The following is a 15,597-nucleotide window of genomic DNA, read 5'->3' on the forward strand; positions in this document are numbered from 1 at the left end:
GTGATAAGTACATCAAGCTACTGAAGACAAAGAAGTTAGCCCTATTGTGTTCATGGTACATAGCCTCTAATTGTATGTAGCCAGTAAAAGCACCATCATTTGATAGGGTGTAATGCAGAGAGAGAGAGAGAGAGAGAATTTTTTAAAAAGGGGGATGTTTATTTATTTATTAGATTTCTATCCTACCTTTCTTCCAAAATGGGATATGAGGTGGCCATCTGGGGGGGGGGGGGACAGAAAAGAAGAAGAAATAGATTGAAAAGAAAATGCAGAGCTAGGAGAAGGACAGAGAAGTGTAGGGGTGGAAGAAGTACTGGCAACAGTTGCTTTGAGAGCTTGCTTTCTGTTCATGGGCCTCTGAGCTCTCATGTGAAAACAATTTAACAGCAATGTCAGTTTGAAATTAGGGTGTTTTGAAAGTATTTGAGCCTCTTTGTGTGTTGAGGGTTGTTAGGAAAAAAATACAGTTAAGCTTCACGAAAAGGTCAAACTTGGGAAATGGAAGACAGGTAACAATAAAGTCTGTGATCCCTCTAGCCTTGGTCTTCTAGTGTCATTTGAAGCTTTCATAACCCATCTCCTCTCTTTTTAATGCTCTGACCTCTCTTTCCTTCCCTGTCTAGTCTGTCTAATGGAAATCATAATTCATTTGAATAGGAGCCGTGTCATTTCTGTGTTCTGCAGAATGCCTCGAGTGCTCTATTGGCAGGACATAAAATGCTATATATTATTAATGGTAGAGACAATCAGAAATATGATAAGACAGTGTGCTTCTTCTTACTTGGTACCTCCAGGCACTTGACAACTTGCATCTCATTTGAGAACTTTAAAACTTGTTGTGGAGTACTTAGGGATAGAAAGTGGATGGCAGAGGCAGTGGGAAAGCTGACACTTCATACTTTATTTTTACCTTTCATTTTGGGAGCACACTTGAGGCACCGCCATTAGTGCCCCAATAGATGTTTAAAGAATCAGAAATATTTTAAACTGATAGAAGGGAATATCCTCTTTTTTATCTTTATCTGAAATGAGGAGAAAAATCTTCCACTGCAGAAGCTTCACAATTATTTTTGGAAGATTGTTTGGTATATTAAAAAGATGGAAACAATTCTGATTAGTGCTATCTTAAAGCTTGTTGGAGCTGAAGAGGAGTTCAGAAAATCCAACCTCCTCCAGAACAAATGCTAAAGATGCAAAGGCTAGAGATGTGAAGGTAGGTGGGCGGAGAGAAAGAAAGGAAAGGAAAAACTCAGTAAAGCTTTAACCCTTCTCATTTGTGAAAGACCATCCAATTTTAACAGGAAGAATGGAAATTTTAAGGAGCACATTAAAAATCAATTAAACATTTTCTCTTTCTGAATGAGTGCAAACCTCTGGAGTACCTAGCTGCCTGAGGAGCAAGGACATTTGTTGACCAGTGCCTCCTTTGCCTCAGTGCCTTGCTCTAAGGTGCCTTTCTTACTTTGAACAAGACATTGCATGTGATCCACTGAAGAATGTTCCTCTGACAATGGCAGAAGCTGGTTCTGTGCCTCAGTGCAAGAAAGAAGGATTCATCTCACAGCAGCACATTTGGGTATTACTGTACCATCCATGTTCCTACTGTGGCATTTTGTCTCATGATAGTAACTGGTAGGATTCTCCAGAAAGTCTGTCCACCCACTCATAGAATCATAATTGGAAAAGACCACAAGGGTCATCCAGTCCAATTCCCTGCCATGCAGGAACTCAAAATCAAAGCCCCCTGACACCCACCTCTGCTTAAAGACCTCCAAGAAAGGAGACTCCACCACACTCAGAGGGAGTGTGTTCCACTGTCGAACAGCCCTTACTGTCAGGAAGTTCCTCCTAATGTTAAGGTGGAATCTCTTTTCCTGTAGCTTGCATCCATTGTTCCGCGTTCTATTCTCTGAAGCAGCAGAAAACATGCTTGCTTCATCTTTAATGTGATCCTTAAACAAGGCTATCATATCACCTCTTAACCATCTCTCACTAGTTTACTATGAAGAACTCTCAGAGTAAAACATCAGGCTACCTTTCTTACTATGTGGCTCACAGGAAAAACCACCTATATCTCATGTTAAGGGACATTAGAGAGAGATGTTGACTTATTTGTTAATAACATGTGGGGGTAGGGCTGGCCCTTCTGAGGATTGGGGCATAATTCACTACTCTTCATGATTTGCTTCCTATATGACAAGGCATTGACACTGCCTCATGAGAGGACTAGCCCATCTTACTCACTCAAAATGTGTACCATATAAAGCAATTTATAGCATTAGGAAGTGCTCTTCCCTATGAATGTGACCTTCAGATCCAAGATATACTTCTGAATCTTCATGAACTGAATATATTTTCTTCCCTTTATGGCAAATGTTTCCATTTTAATTTTTTTCTGCCTTTCAGATAGCCAACACTAAAATGCATGCAGGTTGAACACGCAAAGATGCACAAACAAACACATACATTAGGAATATTCACAATGTTGCTAGTATCCAGCTAAGGCGATTCTTACAATACTCTCCCCTTCCTCAAACATGGGTAAATAAATAAATATGTAAAGAATTACTCTGTAAATTTCATAAGTATGAGAGGACAGTGAAATCTTCTGGGCCTAAATGTGAGAGTAGTTTTGTCACTGTAGCTTGAAATCATGTTCTTTCTTACTGTGAACAGCAATTTAAAGGATCGTGGCTCTAATTTCTGAATTTCTTCAGATCGTTGATAGAACCATGTCAACAAAAAGTGTGGAATTTTGAAGTGTTGAACTACAGACCACCCTGAAATTCCTGTTCCTGCAGAAGAAAACTCTAATGGAAATCCATGAATGTATGATGTAAACATTGACAAGTGCCTGGCATACTCAGTTGTGCCAACTTTCAGTGTGGAGATTTTGATACCAAAGATGCAGCAAGGTCTGGAAGACCTTCAACAGTGTCAAGTCCTGAAATTGTTGAGTGTGTTCATGACTGAGTTTGCCAGATCTGTGGATCTCAGCTAAAACACTTGCTGAAACACTAGAGTTATCCCGGGAACACATTTTGTTTTATTATTCATGAGCAGTGGATTGGGCAGAAGGTGTCAGCCAAGTGGGTGCTGAAAAGTTTGAATACTGACAAAAATTAAAATGGAGTGGATACCTCCAAGTTGATGTTGCAGCTTTTTGAGCGATCTAGTGATAGGTTTTTGGAACGACTTGTCACTGGTGATGAGACATGGTTACATCACTATGATCTGGAGACCGGACAACAGTCCTTGCAGTGGCTGCACTAAGGATTTCCACAGCTGAAGAAATTTAAAGACTCAAAAGTTAGCAGGAAAGGTCATGGCCTCAGTGGTTTTTTTTGGAATACGGAAGGCATTTTGTTGACTATCTTCAGAAGGGCCAAACAGTTAATCTAGAATATTACTCCAACTTGCTGTGCCAATTAAAGGAGGCATTGAATAATTAATAATAAGGAAAAACCATGAGAAAAAACATGGGAAGTTGTTTTCTTTTGTGGGACAATAGACCTGATTACAGGGCTGCTAAGACAAATGGAGGTTTTGAAGAATCTGAGGCTTGACTGCATTCACCATCTTTCCTACTCACTAGATTTTGCTCCATCTGACTATTTCCTGTTTTCAAATCTAAAAAAAGTTTGAAAAGAAGCAAATTTTAAAACGATTCAGAGGAAATAGCAGCAGCAGAGCACTATTTCAGTGACCAAACTCTTTTTTGGAAGTGTTAAAGAAACTTGAGAAAAAATGTCCAAGTGGGGTATATGTGGAGCAGCAAGTAAATTGCATGGACATAGCTCATGCCCTTGTTGGTAGGGCTGATAACTTTTCCGCACCGTCTCATATATCAAACAGTGGAGTATTATATGCTGTAAATCATATACTTAATGACACAGCACTGAAGTAAATTTGATCTGAAAGTAACTATGCACATTAATATTGAACATTATGTGTTGCATATATTTTAGTTGTTTTGTAAACATATTTTTCTTTGAACAGAATTCCTCCTCTCCTTCTCTCATGGCTTAATCATTTTTCAGAAATGTGACATCTCTAGGATCTACTAATTTCCCTTTTGTCTTTTCTGGGTTTAGTTTTAGTTCATTAACTTTCACCTGGTCTCTTACTGCTTCTAGATACTAATGAGAACACTCACTTCTTCACCTGATAAGAAAGAGATGGTGATGTCTCAAACATGTCTCCAGACGACCTCCCACACCAGTTTCATATAGGAATTAATCAGCTTGGGAATATGAAAGAATTCTAAGGTTGCCAAAGGAAAACTGGCAAAAGGTGGAGCAGCAGTTTTTTGTGGGTTTTTCGGGCTATGTGGCCATGTTCTAGCAGAGTTTCTTCCTAACGTTTCACCAGCATCTGTGGCTAGCATCTTCAGGGAATGTTTGCCTGGAAAGGACTTGGCTATATATATTGTGTGATCTGGAAAGGCAGGAGTGATTTGCATGTGTATTGCTGGTGAAACGTCAGGAAGAAACTCTGCTAGAACATGGCCACATAGCCTGAAAAACCCACAAAAAACTATGGATGCCGGCCATGAAAGCCTTTGACTTCACGGTGGAGCAGTAATTCCCCAGTGCTGTCTCCTTGAACTGGCTGTCCAGGTGTGGTAAGAACCACCGGAAGCTGTTTTGTATGATACCAAGATAGTATGTCCATGAAATATGGTATGAAAAACTACTGGGCAATCCAAGAGAAGCTACTAATTAACACTTCTTCTGTGTTTTTTTTCTTGCCAGAGGTGAACAAGTCAATTTTTATTTTCCAACTGGCTCTATTTAGCCTGCCACTTTATTATGTGACCTTGTAATGAAATCTCTGTCTTAGTCTGATTCTCTTTTTATGTGAGCAAGAGAATTCTCCTCTTCCTTCCCAGACCTCCTCTTTATCATATAAATAAGGTACCCTATATAAATAGTTATGGGCCTTCTGTTCTAATAGGATCTGAGCAACATTTAGTGTGGATGCGAAAGAGCCTAATAAAGTGCTTATAGGTTTGTTTTTTTAAAAAAGATCGTATTAGGAAACATGCCTGTAATTTTGTTTCTTCCATGGTGAATAGTTTTATACTGGTTTTTATTGTTCTGTTTTGGAACAATTTATTATTGATGCTTAAAAAGGAACCTGTTGGTGGAACTAAAGCTTTTTTGGAAAGGTATTATTTGGAATGGTACTGGGAAGTACATGAGGCACCCTTACAAAGCCATTCATAAAACAGACATCTGCCTACCATAAAGTTGGGGAGAACATCCCTGAACACATATTCATGAAGATTGTTTGCTAGACCTTTCTCCCTCTTTCAAGTAATTGCATATATTTATGCAAGCCATCAACAAGTGAAAGAAGAAATTTCAGAGTGAAGTGAAATGATCATGTGTCAGTGCCCACATGGAAGATGGAAAACTGCACAGTCACCACTAACTGGTTCCTCCATATCCCTCCATAATTGTGACCAGTAAGTGCATGCCATCTGTCTTGGCTGCCCCTACAGTTCCTCAGTTTGCCATATGGCAATGGAAGATGGGAACTACAGAGTACAATCACATACAAGGTGTTCTGCTGATATCTTTTTCCCCCTAATAAAAAGTCTTTCCAAGCTTGTTTTAAGTTCTCTTCCTGTCATGCATGTTCTCAGAAACAGATGGATATGGATAAGTGCAAGCACGGTGGATAAAACTGATAGAATGTGATGTTTGCAAAAAATTTGATCATTCTGTGCAAATACGTTTCTTTCCCTTTCATTTCCCCTTCCCAATACTTTTTAACAGTACCTATTAGCATGCTTTAGTGAAGTAATACCGCAAGCAGCAGCTGTTGGCATGCACACAGCCATTTTGTGAGGGCAGGAGGTATTGTAAATGTCACTGTTGAAACCACATGAAACAGTCTTGCTGGGACCATCATGTACCAAATAAAGCATCTGCACCCAGCTGAGGAGATGTTTTCTCTTCAAGACCATTGTTTGTCAAGCGTCCACAAATGCACCAATTCCCTGTAGTTATTTCAGTCAACTCTAATTAGACAGATAAGCCAATTTAACATGGGCTAAGAATCCTCTCCCCTTTCTTAATGTCTTTGTTAACCAATGGACACAGTCTAATTAAAGGTTCTACATGAGGAGCATTGTCTGAATGATGCGTAACTATCACAGCTGGAATAAATGAAATGCCATGTTGGAGGTTGCCTAATATTTCAAATTGAAATCTGAAGTTTTGTGAACTTATCTCAGTAAGACCAGGATGTTTCCCATTTAGTGGGAAGTAACTAGAAATAGTCTTGTAGCTCCTGATCCTTTTTATTTCTGTATTAAAGCAATCCCTGGGGTTCAAAATATAGGAAATTTAAGGCTACGTGTAGGTGACACAGAAGGTCACAATGGTAATGGAAGAAAGGGTTGCTCAGCTTAGGTACGATCTTATTTGGAATGTTATATCAAAGTGGTCATAAATACTGCAGGCCCTTTCCTTATTTTAATGGAGGTTAAATAGAAAATGCAATATTGATAAGAAAGGTAGTGCACAGTGGCATTTGTCTACTAAAGTCTTCTGGCAGAGGTAATTCCACTGCTAATTGGAAGGTCAAATGGCTATCAGGAGAAGAATTCTGATGCTTATAGGACTGCTAACTTAATGACTGGGCTGCCTGACCCTCTTTTGGGGTTTGCATCATTTTACTGCCTTTACTCAGGCACAGACAGACATATGACACATATTCACGAACTACTTATTTCCTTATAAAGAAATTGATGTGACTTTAGCCTTCTCTCTGGCATTCTAGCCCACAGGATAGGGCATTTTTTCCTTATGTGTCCTTTACTAAATGTCTAGGACAATCTGTTATGGAATAGGCCTTGTGATAATAGTTTAAAATTTGTGAATACAATCTGTGAAAGAAGAGGCAGAGTCCCACACTAAGGCCTGGTACAGATGGGCAGTCTGCAGCATCCTTACCGTGAACTAGGGCTAGATGAGACTGGACATTTAAAACCCCAGCAGCCCTAATCTGTGAGGACGCCGCCATCATGGCTTGCCACCTTTTACACGGGCAGCACCATGATGGCATGAACGTCGCATAGCGCTCAAATGGCACTGGCAGGAAGTGATGTAATTCAGGTATGTGTGTGCGCCAGTCTTCTCCCTTTCTGGAAGCTGCTTTAGGTTGTTGCTCCCGGGAGGTGGCTGAGGTAACGATGCGGGCTAAAAGGGGTAGCACACAGGTGCCCGTCTGTCGAGCCCCTAAGTTCAGGAGCAAATGCTGAGGATCATTACCATTGTGATTACCAGTTAGGGGAGGCAGGGGGATATAAGCAATTGGTGTGTGTGAGGTTTGTGGCTCGTAGAGGAGGAGATTCAGATTTCTGCTCACTTGTGTCAGAAAGGCTGTGCTGGTCATAAAAAAACCATAAAAAGTATAGTATCATTGCAGCTACTCTGTCAGCTTGGTTTCAGATAGGTTCTGGGTTGTCGTGCATAACTGAGATGCTAAGCCTGTGTTTCTGCCTAACAGTTTTCTGTTGGATCAACTCCATCTTTCCATAAATGTGTTTCAGTGTCTATCTGTTTGGAATGAAAATATATGAACCAACCCAGAATCAGATGGTATTTTCTTTCTTTTCTTTTTCAATTTTTGTAGATTTTTATTTTAAAAGACAAGTGATACATGAATGGAAATATGAAACAAATAGTACATAAACAGTGAACCCAGGCATTGGATGCAGGATGACTCTAATCAGATTGCCCATTCTCTTTTATAAGAACCTTCGCTATTGTAAATGTTTATTGGGTGTTCAATACATGGAGAAGAGGGATTCTACACATAATGTATCCTTCCAGAAGTCTGTTTGGCAGGTTGGGGGCTGTAGTTGTCATGGATGATCATTGATGCAGTCAATAATAGGATGCAGTCAATGATAGGAAGTAATAGTGCATTCTATTCTGCTTTGGTCAGGCCTCACTGGAATACTGTTGAATACAATTCAACATGGATATTGAGAAACTGGAACGTGTCCAGAGGAGGGCAACCAAAACGGTGAAGGGTCTGGAAACCATGCCCTGTAAGGAGAGACCTAGGGAGTTGGATATGTTTAGCCTGGAGAAGACGTGGTTAAGAGGTGATATGATAGCCTTGTTTATAAATATTTGCAGGAGTGTCATATTAAGGATGTTGCTCCAGAGTAGGACACGGAACAATGAATGGAAGCTACAGGAAAACAGATTCCACCTAAACATTAGGAAGAGCTTCCTTACAGTAAGATTTGTTGGACAGTGGAACATACTCCCTCAGAGGGTGGTAGTCTCCTTCTTAGGAGGTCTTTAAACACAGACTGGATGGTCATCTGTTGGGGATGCATTGATTGTGGGTTCTTGCATGGCAGAGGGTTGACCTGAATGGCCCTTGAAATCTCTTCCATCTCTGTAATTCTAATAAACATTGACCAATCCTCATGAAATGTGTCATCTCTCTTATGTCCATTGCAAGCCTTTATTGTGTAGGAGTATTTTTTTTAGCAACCACAATGGTGTTTTCTACATACTTGGTGGCTTTCTGATTAATTGTAGAATATACAGTGTGCCTGCACCATACATAGGTACACTTTATGCACCTTCCAGCTTACGCAGAAGCTGCACAACAATAAAAGCAATGGTGTGCGTGCCTGCAGTGCATGCACTGCCCAAGCCACAAGCATACACCCCAGTGTTTCCAAAGGGGGCATGAGCATCCATGGATTTCCCCTTACGTGGGGGGATCTGGAACGGATCCCCTGCATAAGGGGAGGACCCAGTGTACATTTGTAAACTTAAAGAAAAGGAAATGCTTTAAAAAACCTCCAAGAAGAATGTATGAACTTCCTGGGGTTCTGTAATACAGTCAGCCCTCCATATCCACAAATACTTTTATCTACAGATTCAACCAGCCACAGTTTCAAAATATTAAATATGTATATGCAAATTCCAAAAAAAAACAACAAATTTTGATTTTGCCATTGTACATAAGGGACACCATTTACTGCACTACTATATAAAATGGGACTTGAGCATCTATGGATTTTTGTATCCTTGGGGGATGCCATAGCCCCATTATATTGATGCAAGTTGACTCTGCAGTGATAAATCCATCTTTAGTAATTTGCCACATTATCCAATTTTTATGTTCAACTGGAATAGCCTAAGGCAGAGTTCTGGTGCTGGGAGGAAGAACAGAGTCTTATCCACCTGGCTGTAAGAAACTCATGTTGCCCTTCCGGTTATACAAATGAACAGCTGATTCTTACCCCAGCAACCAATTTTAACTATATTGACTGCAGATATCTTAAAGTGGTTAACTCACATTCCTTAATGATTGTATGTAGCTAGAGATAAGAGATACAGTGTGAATAGAGCTAAAAGTATATTGAAACATAATTGAGAATAGATAATTTTATGTTAGGGCATTGACTGTAGTGTTTTCATCCTTTGATTCTTTGCTTTTAGACCCACTGAATCAATGGGAACGTGAAAAATCAACATCATATTGAATTCCTGTCCCTGGTATCAACTTCTGCTGTGAGCTAATCCCAGCTATGATAAAGTCATGGAAATCTCCACCATTTTGTGGGGATGGGTCAGAGCCTTAAATCTAGTAGTTAACCTCAGCCAGAGTAGGCCCACTGCATCAATGTAACTTACATAAATGCTGGTTTTTTTTTTCAAGTTTCCATTGATTCAGTGGGTCTATTCCAGTAGAAATTAACAATTGGATTTAGGTCAAAGAAACTAAAATTTAAACTTTTATAGCCTGACCACTGATTAGGTCTATTGTTGAGATACAGGATCTTACAGTGCCATACCACTTGAAAAGAAAAGCAATCAGGAAGAAAGGTGGATGAAAATAAGTTTTCAGAGGCAGGGTAAGGTTTGACGTACTCCTTAATAGTTTAGTGGTTTGGGTTGGGAGCTGGTGGTGTGTTCTTCTGAGAACAAATAATTCTTGCTCTTACTCTTCCAGCAGGAAGTGGAATATAAGGGGAAAGTTAATTCTTCCCCCTTTCCTGCATTTCAGAGCCTCCCAATCTCATGCTATATACTGTAGCAATAAAAAAGTTTTAGTTGATGTGAGCTCATCATGTACATCATTGGGGAAGGCCTTGACAGGTGGTGGGAAAGAAAAAAAAAAAACCTCTTTCCTCTTCCTGCATCTCCTTCACACCACTTCCATCTGAGAGACTTGGACTGCAATATAGAATTTCTGTTTCTTGGGAAAAAAAGCATCTGAGGAAGAAGTAGGCTGAAGTCTATGAAAGTTAATGCTGCAAACTTCTTTCTTTTAGTTAGTCTCAAAGGTGCTACAAGAACTCTCTACATCATGTTTCTTGAGTAATTGGAACCCTGAATATTATTTTTAGGGGCTGAGGATACAGTGCAAAATTTATTTATTTTTTACAGATATCACTTGTAATAGTCTTCCTGTGGCTGTTGCTTCTTTGCAAATTTGAGAATGATAGGTATATTTTTCTACTCTACTTTGTGGGCTGGTGATGCAGGATTGAAATTATGCAGATACTGATAGTAGTTTTTTTTAGGGTTAGATAAAAATTTCTTGAAGAAGGAGGAGAAGAATACAAGGATAAAACGAAAATATATGCCACTATCCTGGTACTTCTGATTAAAAGTAAAAATAAACCATTCAGCACTGAAGATATACTTTCTGCATGCAATTTTGTAATCGCTGGCTTAATGAAAATGGAAACATCATCCTGATTAAGCAGTGTTTAAGAAGGGTAGCAAATGGGTGATTAGTATGAATACCACCAGTCAGAATACATTATGCAAATTAAGGGAATAGACTATTTTCATATATAACCTTTAGATTTTTTTTAATAAATTGACCTTAACTCATCAAGCACCTCATTACTGTTTCCCATCAGACAGTATGTATTTATTTTGTTCTTTGCTTTCCATGGAGCATTGGTGATACCAAGCTGTTATAGACACAGCATTATGTTACTGGACTGTGTAAAAAATATTTTAAACCAGCACTTGGTTTATATTTGTTGAATATTCCTTATCTGAAGTGCTTAGGACCAGAAATGTTTTGAATTTTGTAGTACTTATATTTGCATATGCATTCATAAGGAGATATCTTGGAGATGGGACCCAGCTCTAAACAGAAAATTCATTTTATGTTTCATATACACTTTATACACATAGACTGAAGGTAATTTCATACATTATGTTTTAATCACTTTGTGCATGAAACAAAGTTTTGTTCACTGAACCATCAGAAAGAAAAGATGTCACTATCTTAGACACCCATGAAAAAAAGTGTGGGTTTTTGGAGTATTTTGGATTTCAGAATTCCAGATAAGGGAGAGTCAGCCTATATCAGTTTAATCTGTACATCCAAAAGTGACACTAGTACTGTAGATATTGGCACCAGGAAATATTTTCTTACATTTGTGGATATAGGTAGTGTCTATCCATAGCACAGGAGTGGGAACTGTGTGGCCAACCAGATGGTACTGAACTGCATCTCCTGTCAGCCTCTGGAAAGTGTCACATTTGAGGAGGAACTATTGTCCATTAAAACTTATTTTGGAACCACCCTTAATTTTCTGTATAGCTGCTGCTTTTCTTGTTTGACTGAGGAGTTGAGGATGCCCTTGTGATTGATAGCAGCCAAAGTTTTCATCATTTAACACTGGGAAGTAGCAAAATCTACATTCAGTCATCCTATATCATTTGAGCATTAAAAAATTGTCAAATTGTCTAATAGAAGGGAATGGATAGTATTTAAATTGGATAAATTGGATAAACTCTAGGTCAGATGACAACTATTCATTACATAATGAAACCCTAGATAATTCAGATGTCTCCATATATTTTTGAAACCATGCTTTATTGACTGTTTATATTGATATTTAGACATCTTATTAAATATTTATCAATATTATGTGAAATATGTATTCTCATTATCTATAATGCTGTGAAGACTGCAACCATTTTCTTTAGAAACTAAGCAGTTAAGGACTTGAGCAGAATGCCAGTTAAGTACTGCAGCTGAGCTGGCCTCTAATCCTTTGTAGTGTGAATGTGGCTAATTTTCAACCACAATCTTAGTTTCAGCTCTCTTGTTTTCTAAATTTGGTAAGCAAACCTAATCTGGAAATGTTAGCTTAAAAAAATAAAAGCAGACACATTTTTCAGTCCAACATGTTGCAGTAAAGATTCTCCATATTTGCTTAAACTCCCAAATGCCAGAAAAAATGTAGCTATGAATGACCACACCAGATATAGATGTGGCTTTGTTTTTAGTTCTACCTTGGAATTAGGTGGCTGTCAGTGATGGGGTGGAGACCTACACCCCAGATTTCTTTCTTTATTGCAAAAGACCCATAGGGTCTGTGCAGCTGAAGCTACGTGCAGCTGAAGCTACCATTCCGCCTTACAAGCACCCAACCAATTCCATTCACATAGAATGACAGCAATAGATGGGTGTAAAAGTGCAACACATTAAAATACAAGGTTAAAAAAAGAAGAAGACATAGGTCCCCAAATTCACATGGGGGACTAAAAGCATGCCCCAGCTCTGGAGATTTCTATTAGAACACAAGGACGTGTACTGAATGCCAACTGCTGTAATCAAATCCCTTGAACCACAGATACCTCCAGCTGTGAGACAGGCATCACTGTAGAACATATTCCAATAGTCAGCAGCCTTACCTTCACAGTCTTTACAAAACCCAACCTCAAGTTAGTTCTCTAAAAAGGTCAGTGTACACCAAGTCTGTCAGCCTCCTGGACCAGATAACTTTTAATCTTGGCAATTGAGCAAACAGTTGAATCGTTCTATGCTGCTCGAATTGCATCAGCAGAGTCTCGTCCAGCAGAGCTGTTCAGGGTGGTTAAAGAGCTAACTCAACAACCTCCCACCCAGAACCCACTTTTAGAACCTACCAAGGCCTGCTGTGACTTATTCAGCGACTTTTTTGCAGATAAAATCTCTCAGATATGGGCTGATGTCAATGCCAGTATTACAACAGAAACTATAAGAGAGGGGTCCAGTGACTCCGTGAACGGTGTTAGACTGGATCACTTTGAGCTTGTGAATATTGATGAAGTGGACAAGCTGCTTGGAAGTGTAAGGAAGACGACTTGCCCTCTAGATCCCTGCCCATCTTGGCTGACTGTTCAGGGAGGAGATGCAGTAGTAACCTCACTTCAAATCATCATTAATGCATCTCTTAGGGAGGGGATATTTCCATCCAAACTTAAACAAGCAGTGGTTAAACCACTCTTGGAAAAACCCTCCCTTGATCCCGTGATTAGAAACAACTACAGGCCAGTCTCTTTGTTACCATTTTTGGGCAAGGTGATTGAGAGGGCAGTTGCCTTCCAACTCCAGGCGGTCTTGGATGAAGCCAAATATCTAGACCCATTTCAAACTGGCTTCAGGACAGGTTACAGAGTTGAAACTGCCATGGTCGCCTTGGTTGATGATCTCGGTCTGGGCATCGATGGGGAAAGTGTGACCCTGTTGGTGCTCTTGGACATCTCAGCGGCCTTTGATACTATAGACCATGGTATCCTTCTGGAACGCCTGAGGGATTTAGGTATCGGGGGCACTGCGCTCCAGTGGTTCAGATCCTGTCTCTCGAGCAGATTCCAGATGGTGATGCTGGGAGACAGTTGTTCCCGTAAGCGGGAGTTGACATCGGGCATCCCTCAAGGCGTCATCCTGTCTCCCATGCTGTTTAACATTTACATGAAGCCGCTGGGAGAGATCATCTGGAGACATGGGGCGCGGTGTTATCAGTACGCTGATGACACCCAACTCCACCTCTCCGTGTCCCCGACTGCTGCAGTGACCAAGGATGGCATCTCTCCTCTAAATGCCTGTCTTGAGTTGGTAATGGGCTGGATGAGGAAAAACAAGCTCAGGGTGAATCCAGAGAAAATGGAGGTACATGCGATAGGAACCCCTGGGCCGGGTGGGGAGATTTGTCAACCTGTCCTGGACGGGGTCACACTTCCCCTAAAGGACGAAGTCCGCAGTTTGGGAGTGCTCCTGGACTCATCTCTACAATTAACATCGCATGTGGAGGCGGTGGCCAGGAGTGCTTGGTACCAACTTCGGTTGATACGCCAGCAGCGTCCCTACCTGGCTCTGAGAGACCTTGAAGCAGTGGTGCATGCACTGGTAACCTCTCGTTTAGACTTCTGTAATGCGCTCTGCATGGGGCTACCTTTGTACCAAGTTCGGAAGCTTCAATTAATCCAAACTGCTGCAGCCAGATTGGTCACGGGAACATCAAGATCGGACCATATTACACCAATACTAAAATCTTTACACTGTCTGCCGATTAGCTTCCAGGCGCAATACAAAGTCTTGGTCGTCACCTTTAAAGCCCTACATGGCTCGGGCCCGAGTTACTTAGGGGAACGCCTCTCCCTACACAATCTGCCCCACATACTCAGAACCTCAGGGAAGAAATTGCTGGAATACAAAAAAACAAAAAACAAAAAAATCAGACTGGTCACTACTTCCCAAAAAGCATTTACAGCCGCGGTTCCAAAATTATGGAACAACTTGCCAGAAGAGATCCGTCTTATTACATCATTAGAAGCCTTTAAGAAGGCATTAAAGACGGATCTCTTCCTGCGGGCATATCCACCTGACCTGCTATAGTGAAGATTCCCACCCGTTTAGATTATATGGAAAAACAGATGAATCAGATGCGTTGTTTCCTCTACTGTAATGTTGCTGGCCAACTAGCATTGACTAGTATTGTATTGTACTGTATTTTATTGTGTATTGTGGTTATATGAAGATGTTTTTAATCTGTTATGTATTTTGTAGACTGTATTGCTGATATCGATGGGATCCCGCTTCGATCTGCAGGGAGAGGCGGGAAATAGAATAATAATAATAATAATAATAATAATTATTATTATTATTATATAGGTGATATGATTAAAACAATGCATTAAGGTCTACTCAGCTTGGACATAACCAAATGACTTGTCAGCCAGATTGTTCTTGAAGAAAACAGCACAGAGTTGAGACATTCTACGTTAAAAAGTGGGGAGAGATGGCAAGATGATTTTTATTTCTTTGTTTTTCTCTGTTCCAGGGTATCAGTGAACCATCCCACACAGCACTGGCACTGAGCTGTGATTCTAGAGTGGTGAAGGAGAAGTGTGAGGAGCAATCCCTGTATCCCCAGGAGTACGAAAATGAACTGACCATCCGGATAGGTAGAACTGCACTACATTCAGGCAAGCATCCTGTCATATGCCATCCAGAGAATCAGGCAAATTTTGGTACATTTAGCACAAAAGGGATAATGTAAAAACAATGAATAAAATAAATGCATGCACATGTGCATGTGTATGCAGTTTTCCACAGCACTATATGGCTCTGAGCAGAGGCAGGGTTGCTTCTTCTTTCTTCTGTTTTTTTCCAAACTGCTTCCACAGGTTTCAGTATTTGCATACCATATAGCTATTAAAATTGCCAGTCCACCTTAAATCAGGAAGTGGCTGGAAGATTTGGCACTACAATTCCTTCGTTTCCCCAGCTATTAAAGTTAGGGCTGCCCTAACA

At 40.2% G+C, this 15,597-nt stretch overlaps 1 protein-coding gene across 1 annotated transcript in view; it reads left to right on the plus strand.

Annotated features, from left to right (window-relative positions):
* LOC149322354 (zinc transporter ZIP11-like) overlaps positions 1–15,597 on the plus strand; it is a 410,913-nt gene that overhangs the window by 121,930 nt on the left and 273,386 nt on the right. The window contains exon 5 of the mRNA XM_089540325.1: positions 15,125–15,269. Within this exon, the coding sequence (XP_089396451.1) occupies positions 15,125–15,269 (145 nt within the window). The remainder of the gene's footprint in view (positions 1–15,124; positions 15,270–15,597) is intronic.

The sequence above is a fragment of the Sceloporus occidentalis genome, unplaced genomic scaffold (assembly GCF_023333645.1).
Source record: "Sceloporus occidentalis isolate IW3139 unplaced genomic scaffold, rSceOcc1.0.p SCAF_1, whole genome shotgun sequence".
Classification (NCBI taxonomy): Eukaryota; Metazoa; Chordata; class Lepidosauria; order Squamata; family Phrynosomatidae; genus Sceloporus; species Sceloporus occidentalis.